General features: G+C 34.8%; 1 protein-coding gene across 2 annotated transcripts in view; it reads right to left on the bottom strand.

Moving 5' to 3' along the window:
• Window positions 1-23,793, bottom strand: part of LOC136025849 (hepatocyte growth factor-regulated tyrosine kinase substrate-like) — an 89,859-nt gene that overhangs the window by 24,363 nt on the left and 41,703 nt on the right. For both annotated transcript variants that reach the window (XM_065701872.1, XM_065701873.1), the window contains exons 5-8: window positions 18,868-19,027; window positions 11,838-11,961; window positions 5,620-5,801; window positions 1,713-1,952 (exon numbers count right to left, since the gene is read on the bottom strand). In XM_065701872.1, the coding sequence (XP_065557944.1) occupies window positions 1,713-1,952; window positions 5,620-5,801; window positions 11,838-11,961; window positions 18,868-19,027 (706 nt within the window). The remainder of the gene's footprint in view (window positions 1-1,712; window positions 1,953-5,619; window positions 5,802-11,837; window positions 11,962-18,867; window positions 19,028-23,793) is intronic.

Genomic DNA, 23,793 nt, shown 5'->3' with positions numbered 1-23,793 from the left:
ATTTTCCTTTATTTTAGAAAAAAAAATGTTTGATGGAGACTTTTGTTTGAAGGACCGCCTCTCTTACCACCTTGATTATGCAATAGAATTATTTAACCGATCTTCACACCTTCTAGAGAAGACCCCTGTAGGACCTAGCATAGACACTTGCGTCGCTCCGTACGTTACTCCTTTAGCTATAGACATCAAAGAGCCACTCACCTAAATTTGCTTCTGATCATTAAAGAAAGAAATAACTCATATCACAGCCATTTTCTTCAACTCAAGTAATGCCTGCTTATGGTCAATCGTGTCAGACGCCTTCTCAAACTCCAAGAACAAAATAAACCTGAAGCATTAAGAGTAACAAGAATCTTTCTTCAATAAACGAAATTAAATTGTGTTGAATGGATGTTTGAGAAGAATGAGCTAGGGGTATCACGTGTTTCGTACCATCAAGATCTATACTATATCCTCATAGGTACTAATTCCAGTAAAATCAATAGTTCTTGAGCTTAGTCAATTACGATTAGTGTTGCAGTCTACTGGGGTTACGATTGCGATTACGTTTAGTGTTGCAGTCAACTGGGGTTACGAGCTAAATCTACCAGAAATTAATAGTTTTAAGACTTAATCAATCAAATAAGCTAATATTTCTAACTATCAAGACCTAACTATCCAACTATAAACTACCAGCAAAGTAAACATTCTCGGCGTCAATTGATTAGCCTCAATTTCAAATAAGCATCCTAGCCTGAAAATACAGGCCATATTTCAGTTTGGACAACCCATAAATAATTAAAAAAGTAACTAGTCACAAGTAACCCTTACTTACCATGTATTCAATAGTGCTTATGGCAATTACTTTTTTATTTTATTTTTGACGTCCATTAGAGGATTGATATAATTAAATTGTGTTCCAATGAACTTATCGTAATTTTGGTTCTCTTATTTTGAACAAATATCAAAGAGCAGCAAGTCGTACTTATATAGACGGAAAATTGATATATTTATCTATCAGGATAAGAATAAATCTCTTTTGTTACTGTTAAATGTTCTATGGAGTCGCAGATTTTTTTTTTTTTTTTTCAAGAAATTATTTCTGCTGTCCAAACTTCGTTCAAAAGAACAAAAGGTTCAATCGCGTTTATTCAATAGAGTTAACTGTAATTAATTAGAACAAGTTTTATTATTGTTATTATTATTTTTATTATTATTAACAATTTATTATTTATTATTATTATAACAATTTTTATTATTAACAAGTATGTATTCCTTACAGAATAAACGGCTAAAATAGACTCATATTTTAAGCTTAATTTAACTAAGTTTATTCATTTGAGGCTGTATAAAATTATGTACAGTGTTGTATAATTTTGCATCAATCATTATGGAGGAGGGCCGGCGAAGTGTAAAATGTCGATATTATATCGATTGTCAGTCTACTTTGTAATGCTAAATCAAACTCAGGTCAGATTTTCCACAATCGTGTACAAACCAGCTTCCATTATAAATTAAATAGATGGCGTTGCGATGCTTGCAACTCTTTTCTTTTTAATGCTATTCCTTAATGTTATCTTCCTTTTCTTTACAAGAAATTATTTCTGCTGTCCAAACTTCGTTCAATAGAGCAAAAGGTTCAATCCAGTTTGTTCAGTAGAATTAACTGTAATTAATTGTAACAAGTTTTATTGAACGCGGGGCTAGCTAAAATTACTAACAAAGTAACTAACCTCAACGATTTTTGTTGGTTCAATTCCATTTTTCACTTCAACAGTGGCAGAATAACCGTCAGCTATTTCATTCCCTTTGCTCTTTGACACATTTTCCCAATAGGATCGATTCAAATAGCGTGCTAGCTCTGGATTTTCGGACTCTTGGTCCTGAACGAGTTCCGATTTTGAAGATTTAGGGGAAACAGGCTCCGTCTTAGTCGGTGTTCGGTTGAGAAGCGTGGCAGTTTGACGAAGTTTCTAAAAAAAAATTAATTAAATCAAATAAAATTTGATAAATAGAATAACAATTAAGTAAGAATAACAATAAAAGTAAATAAATGAGAAGAAAAATTAAATGAACAAGTAAATCAAACGGTAAATTGCAGAAATAATAATTAATAATAATGATAATACAATAATGAAAAATAAAATAAATAAAAAATAAATAATAATATAATATATAATAATGAACCAATAATAATATAATATATAATAAAATGTACCATAATAAAAAATAAAAACAATTATTATGTACAATAATAAAAAATAAAATAAATAAAAAATAAAAAATAATATAATATATAATAAAATGTACCATAAATAAATAATAAATAAAATAATGAAAAATGAAATAAAATAATAAAATAAATAATAACTAAAATTCAAATATTTCGACTCCACGTCCTGGAGAGCTTTTATCAATGGGAAAAAAATTCAAGTATTGTTTTGTTCCACTGCTTTACTTACATTTTACCCATTTTTCTATCTCAAATTCTGTAAATGGAAAAGCAGTGAACAAGTGAACAAAGAAAAAGAGTAAATAAGTAGAAAAAGTAAATAATTAGAAATAAAATAATTACAATAAAAGTTAATAAATGAAAAGAAAAATTAAATGAACAAATAAAAGAAGAAGTAAATTGTAAAAAAAAGTAATTTTCTCTTACCCTAGACTTAGATAGCACTGAATTAAAAAAAAAAAAAAAAAAAAAAAAAAAAAAAAAAAATTCAATATTGCCCCACCCCCCTCGAAATCCAAAATTTCTTCCCAATTTCTGGTCGCTTCTTATTTAAATTATCAAATAAAATATTTTTACATCCCCCCCCAAAAAAAAATCTATGTGCATGTTTGCAAATTACGGCTTACAATCAATAATGCAACACCCTTATTACACTTACATAAACCAAATTCAATTTTAAACACCATTTTCACCCCTTTCGTCTGTCTATGATTTTGACAGCGATACAGCACTGTGGTTTGCTATTTTAATAGCAAACCACAAGCCCCCCCCCCCCCCCTCCGAAACCCATTTTTTCCCTAATTTCCTGGCACGTCTTATTCAAATTATCAAATAAATTGTTCTTTGCCTCCTCCCCCTCCTTCCAAAAAAAAAACAATTATTCACAGGTGCGTGTTTTGAATCTACAGCTTACAATCAATAATGCACAGCCCATATTACACTTAAATCTAACTGATCGAATTCAAGTTTAAACAGCATGTTTCTCCCTTTCGTCTATCTCTGATCTGATTGCACAATTTCTGGGCGTTTCTTATTCAAATTAAATAAAAAAAAAACAGTTTTTTTTAACTGAAAGTAAGGAGCTACATTAAAACTTAAAACGCACAGAAATTACTCCGTATATGAAATGGGTTGTCCCCTCCGGAGTCCCTCCGCTCTTTACGCTAAAGCTTTTAATTGTTTTAAAAAGTACAATTGTGGCAAAGAGTCAAACTTTAGCGTAAAGAGCGAGGGATTGCAGAGGGGACAACCCATTTCATATACGGAGTAATTTCTGTGCGTTTTAAGTTTTAATGTAGCCCCTTACTTTCAGTTTAAAAAACTAGTTTTTTTTTTGTTTTTTTTCAGAACGTTTTTGAATTAATGCATGTTTGATTTTGGCTCTCCGCACATAAATTATTAAAATGAAATTTGTATATTAAAACTTTTTTGGCTAAATGGCTTTCTCTTAGTTTTGATCAGACGATTATGAGAAATAAGGGGTGGGGAAGGAGGCCTAGTTGCCCTCCAATTTTTCGGTTACTTAAAAAGGCAACTAGAACTTTTAATTTTTAACGAACGTTTTTATTAGTAAAAAATATACGTAACTTAAGAATTAACTTACGTAACAAACTTTTATATTCTTATATTTTTATTATGTATACTAGGGGGTTTGTACCCTCGTTAATACCTCGCTCTTTACACTAAATCGTAAGTTTTGTCCCAATTCTTTAAGAATGACCCCTGAATCAGAAAGGCCGTAGAATAAATAGTTGAAATTACTAAAAATACTTTAGCATAAAGAGCAAGGTATTTATCTCCCCCTAAATACCTCAAACTTTATGCTAAAGTGTTTTAGAACCCCTCATATAAGTAATAATCTCTGTTCGTTTCAAGTTTCAATGCTACTCCTTACTTTCAATTGAAAAAACGTTTTCATGTTTATTTTGTCATTGTTTTTTTTATAGTAATGATAGAAAATCCTGCGCCCTTTTCATTGAATTTTTCTTCCCCCATGATATATTCCTCCAAGGAAATATCCTCCCACGTAGTCCCCTCCCCTCAACCCCACCCCCCAAACCAAACAATTCCTTCTGAAAACGTCTGTACACTTCCCAATAACCATTACTGTATGTAAACACTGGTCAAAGTTTTAAACTTGCAGCCCCTCCCCCAGGGATTGTGGGGGAGTAAGTCATTCCTAAAGACATAGTTATTATGGTTTTTGACTATGTAGAACAAAATGGCTATCTCAAAATTTTGATCTGTTGACTTTGGGAAAAAATGAGCGTGGGAGGGGGCCTAGGTGCCCTCCAGTTTTTTGGTCACTTAAAAAGGGCACTAGAAGCTTTCATTTCCGTTAGAATGAGCCCTCTTGCGACATTCTAGGACCACTTGGTCGATACGATGACCCCTGGGGAAAAGAAAAAAAAACGAAAAAAAAAAACAATCAAACAAATAAATACGCACCCGTCATTTGTCTTCTGGCAAAAAATACGAAATTCCACATTTTTGTACATAGGAGCTTGAAATTTTTGCTATAGGATTCTTTGATATGCCGAATGCGATGGTGTGATTTTTGTTTAAGATTCTATGACTTTTAGGGGGTGTTCCTGCCTATTTTCCAAAATAAGGCAAATTTTCTCAGGCTCGTAACTTTTGTAGACAAAAACTAAATTTGATGAAACTTATATATTTTGAATCAGCATGAAAATCCGATTCTTTTGAACTATCTTTTAGCATCAAAATTCCGTTTTTTAGAGTTTCGTTTACTATTGAGCCGGGTCGCTCCTTACTACAGTTCGTTACCACGAACTGTTTGATTAACATTCAAAATGTTCTGTTTAAACGTTTAAACACTATTTTCTCGCTTTTGTCTGCCTCTAACTTTTATAGCGCTACAGCACAAAAATTTTAATACCAGGAAAACACCCCTCCCCCCTGAAACCCAAATTTTTCCGATTTCTTGGTGGTTCTCATTTAAGCTATCAAAAAAAGGTTCTTTTACATTAGAGGTTATATTTACTTCGATCTGACACCATTTTTAAGGGGTTTCTGCCTCTTTTTCTAAATTAAATCATTTGGATGGACAAAATATTGATTGAAACATGGAAACTACAAGATTTAACGGGAAAAACCTAGACAATCAAAAGATTTCAGCTGGAGCTGAGAGGGGGCGGGGTCCAAAGATTTTATTTGTGATAATTGTTCAAATTTTATTTCTAATATTTCATCCCACAATCAGAAGCACATAAGGAAAACACACTCCTCGACTTGTAATTCCTTGACTCCCGAACTTTCATCGGTCTTTTCTCGATCTTTCGTCGAAAGAAAATATGTGCATGTGCGCGTTTTTAACTTAAGAGCTATCAGTAAAGCACACTCCCCATTGCCCTTAAATATAACTGATCGAATTCATATTTAAATACCAGTTTCTCCTTTTCTTCTGCCTCCGATTTAGATAGCGCTAAAGCTAACTGAAAATCTTCTTCTTCTTTTATTTCTTCTTCACTTTTGCCCGGCTGTTTAGCTGGTGACTGTTGCTTTGATGGTTGTGTTGAACGTGCACTATGGTCAGGGGATTCTCCACTACTTGTTGAAATAGCATCACCTACAAATGGACCGAGGTTTAATACAAACAGACACTATAGAAATTGCACTACGACCGGGGGACTGTCCGCCGTTCGTTAATATGGAATCGTCCAAAAATTAATTGATATTTTGTTTTTCTCTCTTTCTTTCTCTCTCTTCCTATATATTTTAGTTCTGTTTTGCTGCACTTCCCAGAAGCGGTACAAACCTTTCATAACCTTTTGCAGTATAAACTCTTCCTACCCTATTTTTTTAGAACTTTTTTAGTAGATAGTATTGATTGCTTGTATTCCTAAAAAAAATATCTCTGTAATCCTAAAAAACTTCTAAGAAATGTTCGTTAATATGGAATCGCCCACAAATGGATTAAAGTTTAAAACAAACAGAAACTAAAGAAACTATGCTATGACCACGGGATTATCCACTGCTTATTAAAATGCAATCATCTACAGAAGGATTGACGTTTAAGAAAACAGAAACAAATGAAATTGCACTGTGACCACGGGATTATCCACTGCTTGTTGAAATGAAATCACCAACAAATGGATTAAGAAACTAAAGAAGCTGGTAGAACCTTTAGCTCCAGTCCAGACATAGCTGCCTATTGAAGTGGACACCAAATTATATACGATAAAAACTGGAAACTGCTAAAAACTGAAACAAATGGATAAAGAAACTAAAGAAGCTGGTAGAAGCTTTAGCTCCAGTCCAGACTTAACTGCCTATTGAAGCGGACACCAAATTACATAAGATAAAAACTGAAAAATGCTAAATAGATGTTTCACGTTGTTTTGGCCATGAACAGTAGCCAAAACCAAATAAAGCACTTAAAAAAATCAAGTCCATAATGTTCTCAACAAAGTTGTTTTTTAATGAAGCAAAAAAAAAACTTCTTTGTCCGTGTGTACCATTAGAGATTTTTTTCATGGTAAGAAGGGGCAATAAGCAACGTTGAAAACAACGTCAAAAAGCAACGTTATATCCAACAATTTTCTTATTGTTAATTATTCCATATGTCAATGAAATGCAACTACAACAACAAGAAACTACAGTAGCAAATATCACGAGTCTTTTTTCATTCTTCTTCATCGCTCAATCCTAAACCCATTGCCTTTTCGCTTCGCTTTTCGGTGAATAGTGTTCTCGTCTTCTGTCAGAGTAAAGTATTAAGATGGCTTAACTTCGGCTAATATGTGATACTAAAAGATTAGATCTGATACAAACAGTACTTTTTGTAGTGCAGATAATACTAAACACCGAAGAGGCCCATCCCTAGACTTACTAGAAAGCAACGCAGCGAATGACATGAGTGGTCGGTTGATCTCATCAAATCTGGTAAACTGTAAGGTACACGAAGTCAAAGAAAAAATTGGAAATATGACATTTTCCGACTGAAAATCTCTTGATTAATGTATTCAGAGTGAAAAAAACGGCACTAAAATATACTTGTTTTGTCCTTTTTGAGCCATTCCCATATTTGTGTTTGGCAAGTATAAACTATTAAATAAGACGTTTGTCCTTTCTTCCCAGGGAAGCTTGTGTAGAACTTTCTCCGACATTACTGTCTTCACGTATTTAGACTTGCAGCAGCAAAACAATAAAAGCACTATACGAAAATTTACAAATTATAGATAATTTTGAAATTCCCTCCACTGGGAATCTATCTGCTCCATACTAAGCTATAAATTCCCTTCTGAACGTCTTCAAGGCAAAAAGCTATTCAAATCTACATCACATTTTTATTAATAGCTACGTTTCTAATAAAGTTACATTTAAAAATAGTTTATTTTCAAACCTAAATTCCATAAAACTCCACCAGAACAGCTAAATACTGACAAAGCCCAACCCTAAATTATATAAGCTCATTGCTTTACATTTCCATCCCCCCAAAATGTCATTAAAACAGGTAAAAAAAAGAATCGCACAGAATCCACCAATTTTTCATCTATTATCAAACAGTTCGTGGTAACGAACTGTAGTAAGGAGCGACCCGGCTCAACAGTAACCATAAATCTAAAAAAAATGGAATTTTACTACCAATAGCTACATCAAAATAATCACATTTTAATGCTGATTTTAAATATATAAGTTTCATCAAGTTTAGTCTCACCCATCAAAAGTTAAGAGCATGAGAAAATTTGCCTCATTTTAGAAAATAGGGGGAAACACTCCCTAAAAGTCATAGAATCTTAACAAAAATCACATCATCAGATTCAGCATATCAGAGAGCCCTATTGTAGGAGTTTCAAGCTCCTATCTACAAAAATTTTGCCAAAGGCAGAACACGGACGCGTGTTTATTTGTTTGGGTTATTTTTTGTTTTGATTTTTCAGGGGTGATCGTATCGACCCAGTGGTCCTAGAATGTTGCGAAAGGGCTCTTTCTAACGGAAATGAGAAGTTCTAGTGCCCTTTTTAAGTGACCAAGAAAATTGGAGGGCACCTAGACCCCCTCCCACACTAATTATTTTCCCAAAGTCAACGGATTAAAATTCTGAGATAGCCATTTTATTCAACGTAGTCGAAAAACCTTATAACTATGTCTTTGGGGACGACTTACTCCCCCACAGTCCCCGTGGGAGGGCCTACAAGTTACAAACTTTGACCAGTGCTTACATATAGTGATGGTTATTGGGAAGTGTACAGACGTTTTCAGGGAGATTTTTTTGTTGGGGGGAGGGAATTTGTCATGGGGGAAGAATATTTCCATGAAGGGAGCGCAGGATATTCTAGCATTATTAAAAAAAAAACAATGAAAAAATAAATATAAAAAAAATTTTCAGCTGGAAGTAAGAAGTAGCATTAAAACTTAAAACGAACAGAAATTATTACGCATATGAGGGGCTCACCTTCTCCTAATACCTTGCTTTTTACGCTAAAGTATTCAACAGCTTTTGTGATTCAGGGGTCATTCTTAATGAATTTGGACAAAATTTAAGCTTTAGTGTAAAGAGTGAGGTACTAACGAGGGGGTGAACTCCCTCGTATATGTAATAAAACATGAGAATACAAAAGTTCGTTACGCAGGCTAATTTATAAGTTACGTATATCTTTTAATAATAAAAACATTCGTAAAAAACTAAAAGTTCTAGTTGCCTTTTTAAGTAACCAAAAAATCGGAGGGCAACTAGGCTTCCTCTCCCGCTCTTTTTTTTCTCAAAATCATTCGATCAAAACTATGAGAAAGCCATTTAGCCAAAAAAAATAAATATACAAATTTCGTTTTAATTATTTTTAATTTCGTTTTGATTCCTGAAGTAGGATAGAGGAAGAGATTACTTCTTCCCCTACAAATCCCACAGAGCTTCCATCTGGATTGCTATTCTTTGAGCTGGATAGCAACGTTGAACCCATTAGTCTGCTGGAATTCATAACTGTTTTACAAAACCTGAAAATGGGAAAATTGCCGCAGCTGACGGCCTACAGCCTGAACTACTAAAATCTGGTGCCACAGTCTTATCAAAGTCTCGACATGAAATTTTAAACCATATTTGGGAAAACTGAAAGTGTCCCTACTGACTGGAAGGAAGGGGCCATAGTTAAAAATTTTAAGAAAGGTCGAACCGTCGACTACAACAATTGGCGAGGTATCACTTTACAGTTGATAGGAATTAAAAAACTTTAGTCAAACAGTCTTAAATCGTATTCAATCGAGGATCGACAATATCTTCAGAGATGAACAACACGCTTTCGATCAAACAGATCTTTTGCTGTTCTTGGAAAACTGAAATATTAGTAACATTTATAGACTTTTTAAAGGCTTTCGATTTTGTACACAGGGAATGGTCATGGAGAATATTACGGCCCTATGGGCTTCCAGACAAGATTATTAGTATGATTATTGCTGTATATAATGACCCAACTGGGTGCTGTGCAAACCAACGATGGAGACCCAACTGAATGGATCCATAACCAGTGTACAACAAGGCTGAATCCTCTCTTCTGGGCTCTTCACAATCCTTGCTGATTGCATAAAACGGATATGTCACTTTGTTGGAGGATACAGTTTTACAAGAGCCACACTATCTTCGATGGTGATGTTTATGATGACATTACACTCTTTCCCATCTAAAGGGAGACTTGCTGCAGAACATCAACAGAGCTCATAAACAAAGCAGGACGAGTAGGACTGGCAGTCAGTGTAAGAAAAAAAAAATCATGCACAACAATGTTAATTAAATGCCAAGCGGGCCACTGATGGTCGGTTTTGATGAGCTAGAGGAGATTGAAGAATTTAAGTATCTTGGAAGCCTCATAAACTCTGACGGAAGCCTTGAGCGCGAGATCATTAAACGCATTGCGTGTGTAGGCAATGCTTTTACCAAACTAGGCAAAGTCTGGATACTCTCTAAAACTCTGTACTAATGTATGGATGCGAGACATGGGCACTGAAAAAACAGCATGAGAAACGAATACAAAATTTCGAAAATAATTGCCTACGGCACATTATGGGTAACCATTGGTATGATAGAATAAAGCGATCTCCGCCTGCAAAGCGATTTCTTTGTTTGGAAAGAGTCAACAAAACCGGCTAAACTGGCAAATGGTAAAATTCATCAGCTGAATGACAGATAATAATAAATGCATCTTTTTTAATACAAAAAAAAAGGATTTGAAAATGGATTTAAAAGTTGAATTCTAAAAAATCTACTAATATAAGAGAAAACGAGGTAGGCAAAACAGATAAGGATTTACATAGTGCATTTGTCAAATTGATTTAAGGTGCAAGTTCCTAAATAAAAAAGTCAGTGGATAGAGGAAAATGAGTTAAAAGATAAAGTTTTCAGGAGAGATCAAATTGAACTGGTTGTCCAAGAAGATTGGGAGAGGGTCCATTCGAACAGAACTTAAAAGTTCTAGTACCATTTTTAAGTGACCAAAAATATTTGAGGGCAACTAGCCCAACTCCCATGCTCCTTTTTTCCCAAAGAAAAAAAATCCTGAGGTAACCATACAAGTCAGCATAGTTGAAAGGTCCAATAAGTACGTTCAACAAGTTATTCAGACCTATCTGTTTTGGGCCCCTCGTTTCCACTTATATTCATAAATTCTCGAAAAAAAAAATATTTCAAAGTTTTTAGTTAATTCTGAAAACGAGTGGAAAAAAGTGACATCATTGTCAATTTTTTAGTCTTTCGATTTTATTTTGATGGAATTAAATTTTTTTTTGTCTTACGCAAACATTTATACACTTCATATTGCTACTACGCCCTCTCATTTCCAATTGGGACCAGTTTGATTTCGAATTCTTCTAGAGTTCCTTAAAAAATTTCCTATCTAAGATTTTAACTGAATTACCCCAACCAAAAACAAGTTTTATTACCACTTCGCTATCAGTCCTGTTATTGCGACAGAAAAAAACTAAACAAAGAAGAGTACAAAAAAGACGATAAAAAAAGTCAGTGAGTTGAGGATGAGTTAAAAAACAGTGAAGTGTGGAGGGCTATACTTTGCAACCGGAACCGAGCAGTAGTCTGCTAGAGATTTTGACAATTTTTTTTTTTAAGTTTTACATTCAGTTTCACATTTTACATTCATTTTTACATTTCACTTGTAGCATAGAATGTTTTAATGAGGTCAACTAAAATATGCTAAAACGATATTTGTATTGAGCTAAGTCGGTGGCTCATTGAAACTTGTGTGTTCCATGTCTTATTCAGTTGAGTTCATTCTATTTTCGGATTTTCGCTCAAATATTGAAATATTTCGCCTCTTTTTATGTTATTTCCCACTTTTATTTCTGCTTTGTCGTTCCAGATTTTGACAATTCCTTTCTAATGGTAAATTAAAAGATTTAAAATGAAATGAAAAGATAATAAACAAAAGAAGTGAAGCACTTGTGAAACCAGCTTGCAAAACGAGAAATGTCACGTAAAATATGTTAACGTTAACATAATAATAAACGATTATTAATAACACTTATTAAACACTTATTAATAATAATAAGTTAATAAGTAAAACATAATAAACATAAAAATTTCGCGTAAATTAAGGAAGAAACAAGTTTCACTGGCAACAAAACTTCTCGTTTAGCTTAAAAAGATTGAAATACCTACCATTATGCTTATCCCAGCAGGAGTCGCACACGCGGACTTCTTTCTCGATTCCAAATTTTGGAAGAGCACATGATTTGGAACTGCACTTTCCGCAGAACACTTGTCCGCATGCTCGGCAATGGTGCTGCAAAAGATAACTTGATGTTTAATGGTGCTGCAAAAGATGCTCAAATAGGCGCAGCCTGGATTCTGCTTAGCGAGGAAAATTCAAATCAAACATATACAAGCATGAATAGTCAACAAACATAATATTTGGTAATGTTCGGGAGAAAACCAGTTGTTTTTGTATATGTTACCGTGACTGTCTGAAATTCGTGAATGTCGACATCCACTGGTGAATGTTCGATACACCCTTCCCTCTCCTTGGATTTAGTCAGTGTTGCCAGTCAACATTATCAATTTAATGCAAGGTTTGATGAAGACAGGTTAGATTAGGTTTTAAACCCATTTCTGATATTTATAACTAAATTAAACCTAACCAAACCTAATATAATCTAACTTTAACTTTTACCATAATAGCTTGCATAAGGCTGAAAGCTGACTCGCAAAGATAAATGCATTCAAGTAGAGAAAAAAGGAATTTCCGATGTTCATCGGTGAATGTCGATATTAACCAGATTTCGGACATTCACGGTACTATGTACTTAGATCCTCCTGCACCTGGGGGCGCATAGGGCAGCGATGGTTGACCTCCAACTTGACCGATCTAGTGCCAAAAACCAAGGTTCGTTCAGAGTGGTTCGAATACTCGTCGCCTCTTTCTCCAGTTATCGACCAAGTGTGTAGCGTTGTCTGCAGTTGTGCCGGTGTTTGATCCCACCGGCACTCTTTCGAATGCCGGTGGGATCAAACACCGTAAATCGTGTCGGAGGTGTTCTTCGCTCATGTGGGCCATATACCCCCCGTACTTCCATCTTCTTATTCTGGTCTCGTCCACCAGTGGTGGTCCAGTATCAGCCCTTATCTGGGCAACCGTTAATCTGTCGGTCCAATGTACCGCACGGATTCTTTGTAGGCAATTATCCTCGAAGTCAAATAGTCTTTTCTCAGCATTCTTTGAAAGGCTGAAAGGCCATATAAAAGTACAGAGAGTATATTACTCCTAAACAATCGCAACTTCAACTTCTGAGAGTAGTTTCTACATTTCCAAATATCCCGCAGCTGAGAAAATGCTTCACCTGCATACGCTATGCGTAGCAAGACTTCTCTATCACAATCTCCACTTTGAATCATTGTACTACCGAGGTACTTAAATTCTCTCACCTCTTCTATATTAGCGCCTTCGTATCAAATTCCAGCTGCAATGGTCGTCACCACACCCTTTGAAGTACTTTTCATTTCATCCACATTAATCTTCCGTCCCATAGGGGCAGCTTTCGCTGCTAGATCATTTAGATTATATTGGATGTCCTCATGGCAATGAGCCACGAGAGCGATATCGTCAGCAAAATCGCAGTCTTGTATTTGACGCTCGGGGCTTAGTTGTATGCCTCCTCTAAAGTGGCAAGCTCGAAGAACAAAATCTATAAGTGTTGTAAATAATATTGGAGATAGTAAACATCTTTGACGTACATCGGACTAAGCAGGGAATCACTCTGATAGCCCATTTTCTGTCTGGGCTGCACAAATCTCTGCAGCATACCTGGCTTTAATCATATTCACAATTTTCTTAGGCATTTTATACCCCAGGAGAATTTTCCACATTGCCTCTCGCTGCACAGAGTCAAATGTTTTCAAGAAGTCTGTAAACACTAAATTAATCTTCACTTGTCATTCGTTTGATTCCTCCAGTAGAACACGTCAGCTAAATATCAGGTCGCAGCAAGAACGATTTGAGCGGAAACCATGTTGTTCATCCCTTAAAATGAAGTACACTTGAGTCTAAATTCTACTAAGTATAATCTGACAAAGAACTTTACTTCCGACTGTCTGGAGTGTGATACCTCTCCAGTTATCGCATGATGCCTTTCGACCTTTCTTGAAGAATTTCAAGATAATGCCTTTATTCCAGTCAGGAGGGACAGCCACGTCGTCCCATACCTTAACAAGATGCTTAAATAGTGAACTTTTTCCCATGTTTGCTCGCCGGAAAGCTTCTTAGTAAGCATAGAGACGGTTTTACTATCACCCCGACTGTGTATATTAATACACCAAAGGTGTAAAGCGATACATCAAGCGCGGTTGGCTCAGTTGCTCAAGTATTAGATTGTAAATCGCAGGTACATCGTTTTGAACTCAATAATATTCATTTTGTGGCGAAAAAACCGATATTACGCTATTTTAAGTTCCAGATGGACGAAAAATTCGGTCAAAGGTGACGGGATGATCATCTTTACGAATGGGGAGATAGATTAAAGGGGAGGTGGCGATCTGTAAATAAGAATATTAAAAGTTATTGTTTTGGTAAATCTAACACGTCTTGTCTCATAGCTGGGGTATTGAGTTGAAACTTTCAGGGACACGATGACCCAGAATAAGTGTTGGAGGGGAGACAATTTTTCGCCGATTAATAAAAAAAATTCCACGAAATAAGGCTTCAAAGAAAAGTAAAGAGGCTCATTAAAAGCCAAATAATCTTCTAAGCGTAAAACTATCGCAAATCATTATCAATAAATAAATGATAACAAAAAAAAACAGAAATTAAAATAAATAACCGAGTCAAACTCTGACGAGAAGAAATTCACATGAGTAGGGCGGACACCCCCCATGCCTTCTGAAAACCCGAACATAATTTGCACTTTATTGAGCTATATAGCTTGGAGTTATGACAAGTTTTTAGGATTAGTTTTTAGGGATTAGATATCAATTTCTATTCCCCCTCCCTTCCATAAAACTCATTCTATATTTATCTGAAGGCTCAATGAGACTTATGATGTTTTAGCATTAAATTGCAATCTTGAGGCATCTGTCGATGAAATTATGAAATTTTTTTTTAATTTAGAAAAATTAGAAAAACTGGAGAGTTCAATTTTTATTGAAAAAGACCTTATGGAGTTATGCAGCTTTTGGTACTAGCGATATGAAAGCTCCGAAAAGTTACATTTTATTTTTTATGAATAAAAGTATTTTTACAAGGCCTTCCGAAGTTCGTTGAATAAATAAAAAAAGAAAAGCGTAAAATATGACCCAAATTTAGAGGTATAAAATAAATAAAATACTTTTTCCATATAATTTCAACGTCTTAAGCTTATTCTCTTCAGTTATTCCGTTACTACTTCAAAAACCCGTCTCTTAAAGAAACGCATTTGAATAATAAAGGCATATACTTAAACATTAGAGAGATAAAGTATATACGAAGTGCTCTAAAATGTGGCTGAGTGGATTGGTGCACTGGTTTCGGGATCCTTTGTCTGAGAGGGCGAGGGTTGGAATCCTAGTGTATCCAATTATTTATTTTGGGACAGGGTCAGTGGCGTGACTCTGTAAGCTCAGCCAGAGTCAACCTAAATGGGTACCTGGAGAAATCTGGGGAAGGTAAACAGGAAGGGTGTGCGAAAGCACGGGATGGTTGGCCCCCAGCCCCCCATTGCACTTCCTGGCTGAAGGGCCAAGAAACGGAGATATGCACCGCCAGTAGGGACTGTAAAGTCTATTGCCGTATTCTCTACTTTTTTACCTTTACCAAAAATGTGTTAACTACAATTTTTTTGTATATTATCAGGTAAAAATTATTTTCTTAACAGTTATACTTAACTGTTAACAGTTAAGTAGTGTTAATTTACTGTTAAATTTCATGAATTTTTTTGTTTTATTTAGGGAAATTAGGAAAACTGAAGAGTTCAATTTTTATTGAAAAAGACCTTATGGAGTTGTGCAGCTTTTGGTAATAGCGAGACCCAAATTTAAAAATAAATGCAAGCAAAAAACCAGGAAAAACTAGACCTACGTTGCCTGGGCAACGTGAAGTGTTGCGGCAACCTTTGTCCGGCTTTGCCGATTAAAGTGTTGCGAGAGCAACACTTTGGTTTTGTTTCTTCGCTATCGGTTAAATGCTGAAGTTGTCAAAACTATCAAAGCTTTCAAAACGGCATATTCAAAGAAGAACACAATCAGTAATCACATGATCAAATTCTTCAGCGTTGAAAAAACAACAGCAAAAGAATATCGGAAAAAGGGACTAAATTGAGTTTGCAGCCAGTTGAACTTTATCCTTTTCAATCGTAGACATCGTGACGGATGGAAACTTGGAACATTATCTTATATAATCTAGTTGGTATTATAAAGCTATCCGAAACTTTTCAGGATCAAATACTATAGATGTGCACCAATTTGCACAAATTTGTAGCCCCTCATGAACCTCCTCTAGCAACCCATTCTTGCTTACAAGTCCCTCTTCCGTGAGAGACAAAGAATAACACAATCAGTAATCAGATGATCAAAGGCTATTCCTCAGGGTTGAAAAAAAAAAAAAAAAATATTGGAAGAAGGGACTAAATTGACTTTGCAGCCAGTTGAACTTTATCCTTTGCACACCATAGGCTCTGGCTCGAGGACAAGCAAAAACCATCCTTTTTGGCCCCAGGCAAGAGTCGTACGGAGCTTTCCAAAATATAATGTCATATTCATCAATCCGGCCCGAGGTCCACACTAACAGCCGATTATTACTTATTAGGCCCCTAAATGTCACTTTGCAGCCGGTTGAACTTTATCCTTTTCAATCGTAGACATCGTGACGGATGGAAACTTGGAACATTATCTCATGTAATCTAGTTGGTATTATAAAGCTATCTGTAACTTTTCAGGATCAAAATACCATCAGGGACCCATAAATTTCCTCTAATGACTCGCCATCCAGGATCGTTTATTATTGGATGGCGAGTCATTACAGGAAATTTATGGGTCCCTGATTCCATAGATGTGTACCAATTTGCACAAATTTGTAGCCCCTCGTGAGCCTCCTCTAGCAACCGATTCTTACTTACAAGTCCCTCTCCCGGGATATACATCCAAGTTCACCGGAAACAAATAATGGGTACACCAACTAGCAAAAGTTCCAAACCCCTTGTCGCTGAAGTCATTGTAGCCTAACAGCCGATTATTACTTACAACTCCCCTACATGTCTTACAATCGGGAACCAAGTTGTTCTTACCATCAATTACACCAGAAACAGATAATAGGTACTCCAATCAGCAAAAGTTGCAAACCCCTCATTACCAAAGATGATTATAAGCTAATAATCGACTGTTGCTTGGAAGTCCCCTACATATCTCACAATTGGTATCGGCCTATTTTTGGTTCAAGTGTGTACCTTACCACTGAAGTTGTCAACCCCTTGAAACTTTCAAACTGGTGTATGTCATGAAGGAATTTTTGTAACAAAAAACGGATGACATACACTTTGATCAGCTCATCAAGGTCTATCGATTGTCATTGAAAAAAAAAAATTCTATCTGTCTTAGTTCAAAAGTTGACTTTTTTGCCGGAGGCCAACTTTCTAACACCACCACTTAGAAAGGAGCAAAGGATAAGCTCTAATTTCTTTAGCAATGAGAGAACTTTTAAAGTTTAAGAGGTATATCTGATACCATTTCTCTATTGCAATCCCAAGTAGAAAAAAAAAGAATGGTAAAGTCAGCTGAAATCACGAACAGAAATGGCTAGAAACAATAGATGGCAGCACTTTCGGACCCGTGGGAAAATCGCACTTTTTTGTTTCTGTAAATTTTTCTATTTATCACTCAAAGAAGATATATTGGCTGTGGGGCCGGGGAACTACCGCATATATTTAACACTTATAGATTTTAGTCCATCTTCAATTTGAAACTGGTGCCTGCCTGCTTGCCTGCTAGAACGGAGCTTTCCACTCGAAAGCAGAAACATGGTTTGATGAAACGAAAGCTTGGCTGCACAACTTCAGATACTCCTCTCTGACATAGGCTATATAACTCCACTTCCCTTCGCACACTATAGGCTCTGGCTCGTGGACAAGCAAAAACCATCCTTTTTGGCCCCAGGCAAGAGTTCTACGGAGCTTTCCAAAATGTAATGTCATATTCATCAATCCGGCCTGAGGTCCACACTTTCCATAAAAACCGCACAGGTTAGACCCTTACCAGTTTCCACGAATAAGCTGAGATCGGCGGCATAGGAAAAAAAAAAAAAAAAAAAAAAACCGGGACAAAACCAAAGTGTTGCTCTCGCAACACAATAAACGTAAGGCATGTGGAAGCAGTGAGCATTAGAAGGAGTACCTTTCCTTTGTATGTGTAGCTGTCTTTGCGAATCAACAAAATCATTAATGTCTGAATTTTTACAGACTTACATTGTTGTCAATTAAACTAATTGACACAACTTAAACTAATTTTTGAATTCGTAAATTCGCAGCGCTAGGTACCTTTATGAATCTGACCTACTGCAAGTGCAATGCCTCTTTGACAATTCTCTGCACTAGCTCTACGCACAAGCATCTTGAAGTTTGCAAGCAATTTTCTGCCCGCGTCGAATCCAAGATTGCCAAATAGCACAAACTGCGTCTATACATACTTTAATGAACTCTATTCTGACCTATTTAGTCTTTGAGAATTTTTTTTTTTATTTCATTTAGTTTGATTTTTTGTGTTTATGGTTCAACATCGCAACACTGACAAAATGTAGCAGAGGGAATATCTTAGCAGAGCTTTGGTCTTTGCCAATGGGTCTTGCATGACAATCCTGTCATTGTTTTAAAGAAAAGATTTAAATTCACTTAGGCGATGTAATACCTCTTTGACTAGCTCTTCATTAGCTCTTTGCAGAAGCATCTTCAAGCTTGGTAGCGAATTTCTCCCGCGCTGAAATCAAATTACCGAGTGGGACGAACTGAGTCTTTAAGTGATTTTGACAAAATCAATTACATTCTTTTTGTTCTTTGAGAATTTCACTTACTTCGCTTGATTCCGTTTTTCCATTCTTAGGGCTTTTATGGCATGACCGACAAAATGCAGTACTACCATAAAACTTCAAAATTTCGTAACAGCGCAAAGAAAGGTCTTAGCAAAAAAAGGTTTAAACTAAACTAAAGTAAATAAGAAAGAGAAAAAGATATTTTACTTTTCGTTGTGTCAATGAAAATTGAGCTCGACATCTATGGCAGCTTTCGCCATCTACCCATTCTGGTGCTGTGTCTGCCGCAAACATGGCATCACTCTCTTTTAATGGCCCGAATGTAAAGCCCTCAGCTTTCATTATATTCAATGTGTCTTGTACAGCTCTGAAAAAGAAGAACTAGAAATGTAGTAAACTATAATATTCTTTTTTATGCCAAAACAAATGAAGATAAAATAAAATAAGGTCCTGAGGGACTGATTTCGATACCCCTGATGTGTAAAGATCAAAATATAGTTTCAAAAACTTTTTATTATTTGATATATATAGGCAAAACAATTGGAACGGTTAATTCAATTAAAGGAAATTTCATTGCTTGAAAATCCCTCTTCTTTCTTCTTTTTTCCATCTGTCAATACTACCTCTCCTCGTTATATTGTCCCCTCACTAAAAAAAAAGAAAAAAAAAAAAAAAAAAAAAAAAAAAAAAAAAAAAAAAAAAAAAAAAAAAAAAAAAAAAAGAAAATCCAAAGAAAGGGCTAGGTTGAAATCAGGACAAAAATAAATGCAATTAAATTATATAATTTAATTGTACTGTTTAATATTTATAATTCATTTTTAATATAATTCCCAGTAGCCTATTGAATGAATTATCTACATGTCCAATAGTTACTTAAAATACTGATAAGAAAATTAATTTGAAGACTTGATGGAAAAAAGATAAAATAGAAGATAATTGAAAACTAAATCCATGTCCTTTGACAGGTTCCGTTTATTTATTGCAAACTTCTCGTCTTAATTATTTCAATTACTTTTAGAAAAAAAAAATCATGAAATAAATGAATAGACTTTTACAATACATAAACTAGATTAAAAAAAGTAAAGAATTGGACTTTACAGTCCCTACCCGCGGTGCTGATCTCCGTTTCTTGGCCCTTCAGCCAGGAAGTGTAAAGGGGGGGGGGGGGTAAAATAAACCAACCCCCCATTGAGGGTGGACAGAAAAAAGAAATAATAAGCTTTTCACTCAAGGTAAGAAACTCCCTCCTCTCCCCACCAACCCTGAATCACAGGATCGAAATGAAGAGCATGCTACATATACCTAATAAAGAAAGAGGGAGAAGGTATTTGTAACTAAAACGAAGACTATGTTAATAGGGATCAGAAAAAAATATAAAAGAAATGACGAATGAAATTATAACCTGTCATCAAATTTCTAGGCGGCTTAGAAAAAAAAACACCAAAAGTCGGTTTTTAGCTGGTAAGGTGACAATTGTTAGAGCTGTAACTACATTTTAAATCAAAGTAATTTCAGACCATCAATGCAATGCAGCGGGCGATAAGCTTGCTACTAGTCCCTGTAAAAACACCCAGCAACTGAAATGTCGGCTCGACGCCCTATGCACCAGCAATGGCTCTGGAGGATCTTTATCCTTTTTTTAATGCAATATAGCATTGCAAGCAAGTTAAACGTGTAGCCACGAAGCCTAACACTGAAAATACCACAAAGGAGCAAATAAAAAAAGAAAACAAGAAATGTACATTTTCCTTTTCATCTAAGCACGAGTAATCAAAAAATTAAAACCTGATTTTATATATATATATATATATATATATATATATATATATATATATATATATATATATATATATATATACTAGCTGTTGGGGTGGCGCTTCGCGCCACCCCAACACCTAGTTGGTGGGGCGCTTCGCGCCCCCCCAAGCCCCCCCGCGCGCGTAAGTCGTTACGCGCCATATTAGTTACGCGCCATATTAGTTACGCGCCATTGTAGTTACGCGCCATTGTAGTTGTGTCCCTGTGTCCCACCTGTGAATATAGATAGATTTATATATGTGTTTCAAACTACGTAAAAATTGCGAATATACAACATTCTTGGCTTTCCCATTGTCTGTCCATATACAAAGCCGTATGTACTAATAATGACGTCATATGCAAACGCTCTTTTTACAAACAAACAAACATGCATACACACAACTCGTTTTTATATAGATAGATAGATAGATAGATACAATACAAATTAACTACGTAAAACTTGTGAATATACAACAGTCTTCGCTGTCCCATTGTCTGTGCGTATAAATAGATTGTCAGGTTTACCGACCCTCAAAGATGCAACATACAATTGTACATTGGTAAAGCAATCTGTATTAAGATCTATACCGCATTTTTCTAGTGATTGCCCTTGAAATTGTAAAAATTTATGATTCTCGCCTGAGAATGGTAGAAGGGACCCTGCTTTATGATAAATTTGCCCTTTTACTTTGAAAGTAGACATAAATTGATCTGGATTTTCGATTTGGGCTCCAAACGACGTCATTTGGAAAAATGAGTTGTATTGTCTGATTTTTGACAAAAAACGCTTAGATTCTGACGTAGTTCCAGTAAGGAAAGTCTTCAATGGCTCTGGTGGTGCAGCGCCACCCCAACACCTAGTTGGTGGGGGCGCTTCGCGCCCCCCCCCAAGCCCCCCCCGCGCGCGTAAGTCGTTACGCGCCATATTAGTTACGCGCCATTGTAGTTGTGTCCCTATGTCCCACCTGTGAATATAGATATATATATATATATATATATATGTTTTTAACTACGTAAAACTTGCGAATATACAACATTCTTTGCTGTCCCATTGTCTGTGCATATAAATAGATTGTTTACCGACTCTTGAAAATGCAACATATAATGGTCCATGGGAAAACAATCCGTATTCAGATCTATACCTCATGATTCTAATGATTGCCCTTGAGCTTTGTTGATGGTGATTGCTAATCTACCATTCCCTGTGTCGCCATCGTCATTTATATATCCCCTTGTGCCCCCCGGCATCCCCTTTGTAGTTTTGTCCCTGTGTCCAGGTCGTCATTTGTGTCCCGGTGTCCCAGTCTGTGATTTCTCTTTGAGTGTCCCGGGCGTCATTTATATTCCATGTGTCCCGGTGTATCGGTCGTCATTTATATCCCCCTGTGCCCCCCGGCGTCCCCGTTGTAGTTGTGTCCCTGTGTCCCGGTCGTCATTTATATTCCCTGTGTCCCGGTCGTCATTTGTATCCCGGTGTCCCGGTCTGTATATACATTCGGTTTTTAGTTTTGTTTTTCTCCTTTATTTTTTTCCTTTTTTATTTTTTTTCTTTTTTAGTTTATTTAGATTTTTAGATTTTTTAGTTTTTTTATTAGTTTTTATTTTTTTTCTTTTTAGTTTTTTTGTAGTTTTTACCTTTTTTTTTTTGAAGTTTTTATCTTTTTAGTTTTTTTATTTTTATTTATATTTTTTTAGTTTTCTTTTTCTCCTTTATTTTTCAGTTTTTTCCTTTTTTTAGCTTTTTGAGTTTTTTTTTTCTTTTTAGTTTTTTTTTGTAGTTTTTACCTTTTTTTAGTTTTTTTTCTTATTTTGTATTAGTGTGAAATAATTCAGACGTCATATGCGGACAAACATGACGTCACCTTTTTAGTTTTTTTAGTTTTTTAGCTTTTTTATTTTTTTTATTAGTTTTTAGTTTTTTTTTGTAGTTTTTGCCTTTTTTTAGTTTTTTCAGTTTTGACGTCACCTGATCCAGTTTTTTCAGGTGACGTCACCTGATCCACGATCCACAGATCCACAGACAACTTATTTTTATATATATAGATAGTTTTTTTTTTTACTTATGTCCTGGTCGTCATTTATACTCCCTGTGTCCCGGTGCTTTGTTGATTGCTAATCGAACATTCCTTTTGTCCTGGTCGCTTTCTCTTTGAGTTTCGTCATTTATTTTTTTCTTTTTTAGTTCTTTTAGTTTTTACCTTTTTTAGTTTTTTTTAGTTTTTTAGATGAAAATTTTTTTTAGTTTTTTCCTTTTTTTCTTTTTAGTTTTTTATTGGTTTTTACCTTTATTTTAGCTTATTTTTCAGTTTTTTCCTTTTTTTTAGTTTTTTTTTTATTTTTTATTTTTTTTAGTTTTTTACCTTTTTTTAGTTTTTTTAGTTTTTTTAGTTTTTTAGCTTTTTTACTTTTTTTATTAGTTTTTAGTTTTTTTTGTAGTTTTTGCCTTTTTTTAGTTTTTTCAGTTTTTTTTTTAGTTTTTTATTGGTTTTTACCTTTATTTTAGCTTATTTTTCAGTTTTTTCCTTTTTTTTAGTTTTTTTTAGTTTTTAGTTTTTTTAGTTTTTTACCTTTTTTTAGTTTTTTTAGTTTTTTTAGTTTTTTAGCTTTTTTATTTTTTTTATTAGTTTTTAGTTTTTTTTGTAGTTTTTGCCTTTTTTTAGTTTTTTTAGTTTTTTAGCTTTTTTATTAGTTTTTAGTTTTTTTGTAGTTTTTGCCTTTTTTTAGTTTTTTTAGTTTTTTAGCTTTTTTATTTTTTTTATTAGTTTTTAGTTTTTTTTGTAGTTTTTGCCTTTTTTTAGTTTTTTCAGTTTTGACGTCACCTGATCCAGTTTTTTCAGGTGACGTCACCTGATCCATCCATCCACAGACAGACAGACAACTTATTTTTATATAGATAGATATATATATATATATATATATATATATATATATATATATATATATATATATATATATATATATATATATATCACCAGGCTCCCGCAAAACTACGCTACAAGCTTCTATATGAATTAGCATTGTTGCCTTTCTTCTAAACGCAGATAATGTGAGTAACTTTTTCATGTTAAGGCGTTCACCACAGGTTCGATACAAATTGTCGAACCCACAGTTCGATTGGCCACTTTTGAATTCTTGAATTTAAGATAGAAAAGTTTTGGGCATCAAGTCATGGCTAATTGTAGAAAAAGCAAAGACAAATAGTCGAATTGAGTGGGAAAACCTTGGGAAAAACATAAATTTTTCGTTAAATTTGTGACCAATTTAGTTCGTTTTTGTGGCCAGAAATTTTAATGTGCCAGTTTTAAGACAAACAAACTATGTAGATGATTTCAAGGC

The sequence above is a fragment of the Artemia franciscana genome, chromosome 4 (assembly GCF_032884065.1).
Source record: "Artemia franciscana chromosome 4, ASM3288406v1, whole genome shotgun sequence".
Lineage (NCBI taxonomy): Eukaryota > Metazoa > Arthropoda > Branchiopoda > Anostraca > Artemiidae > Artemia > Artemia franciscana.
This window is presented reverse-complemented; position numbering and strand designations above follow the sequence as displayed.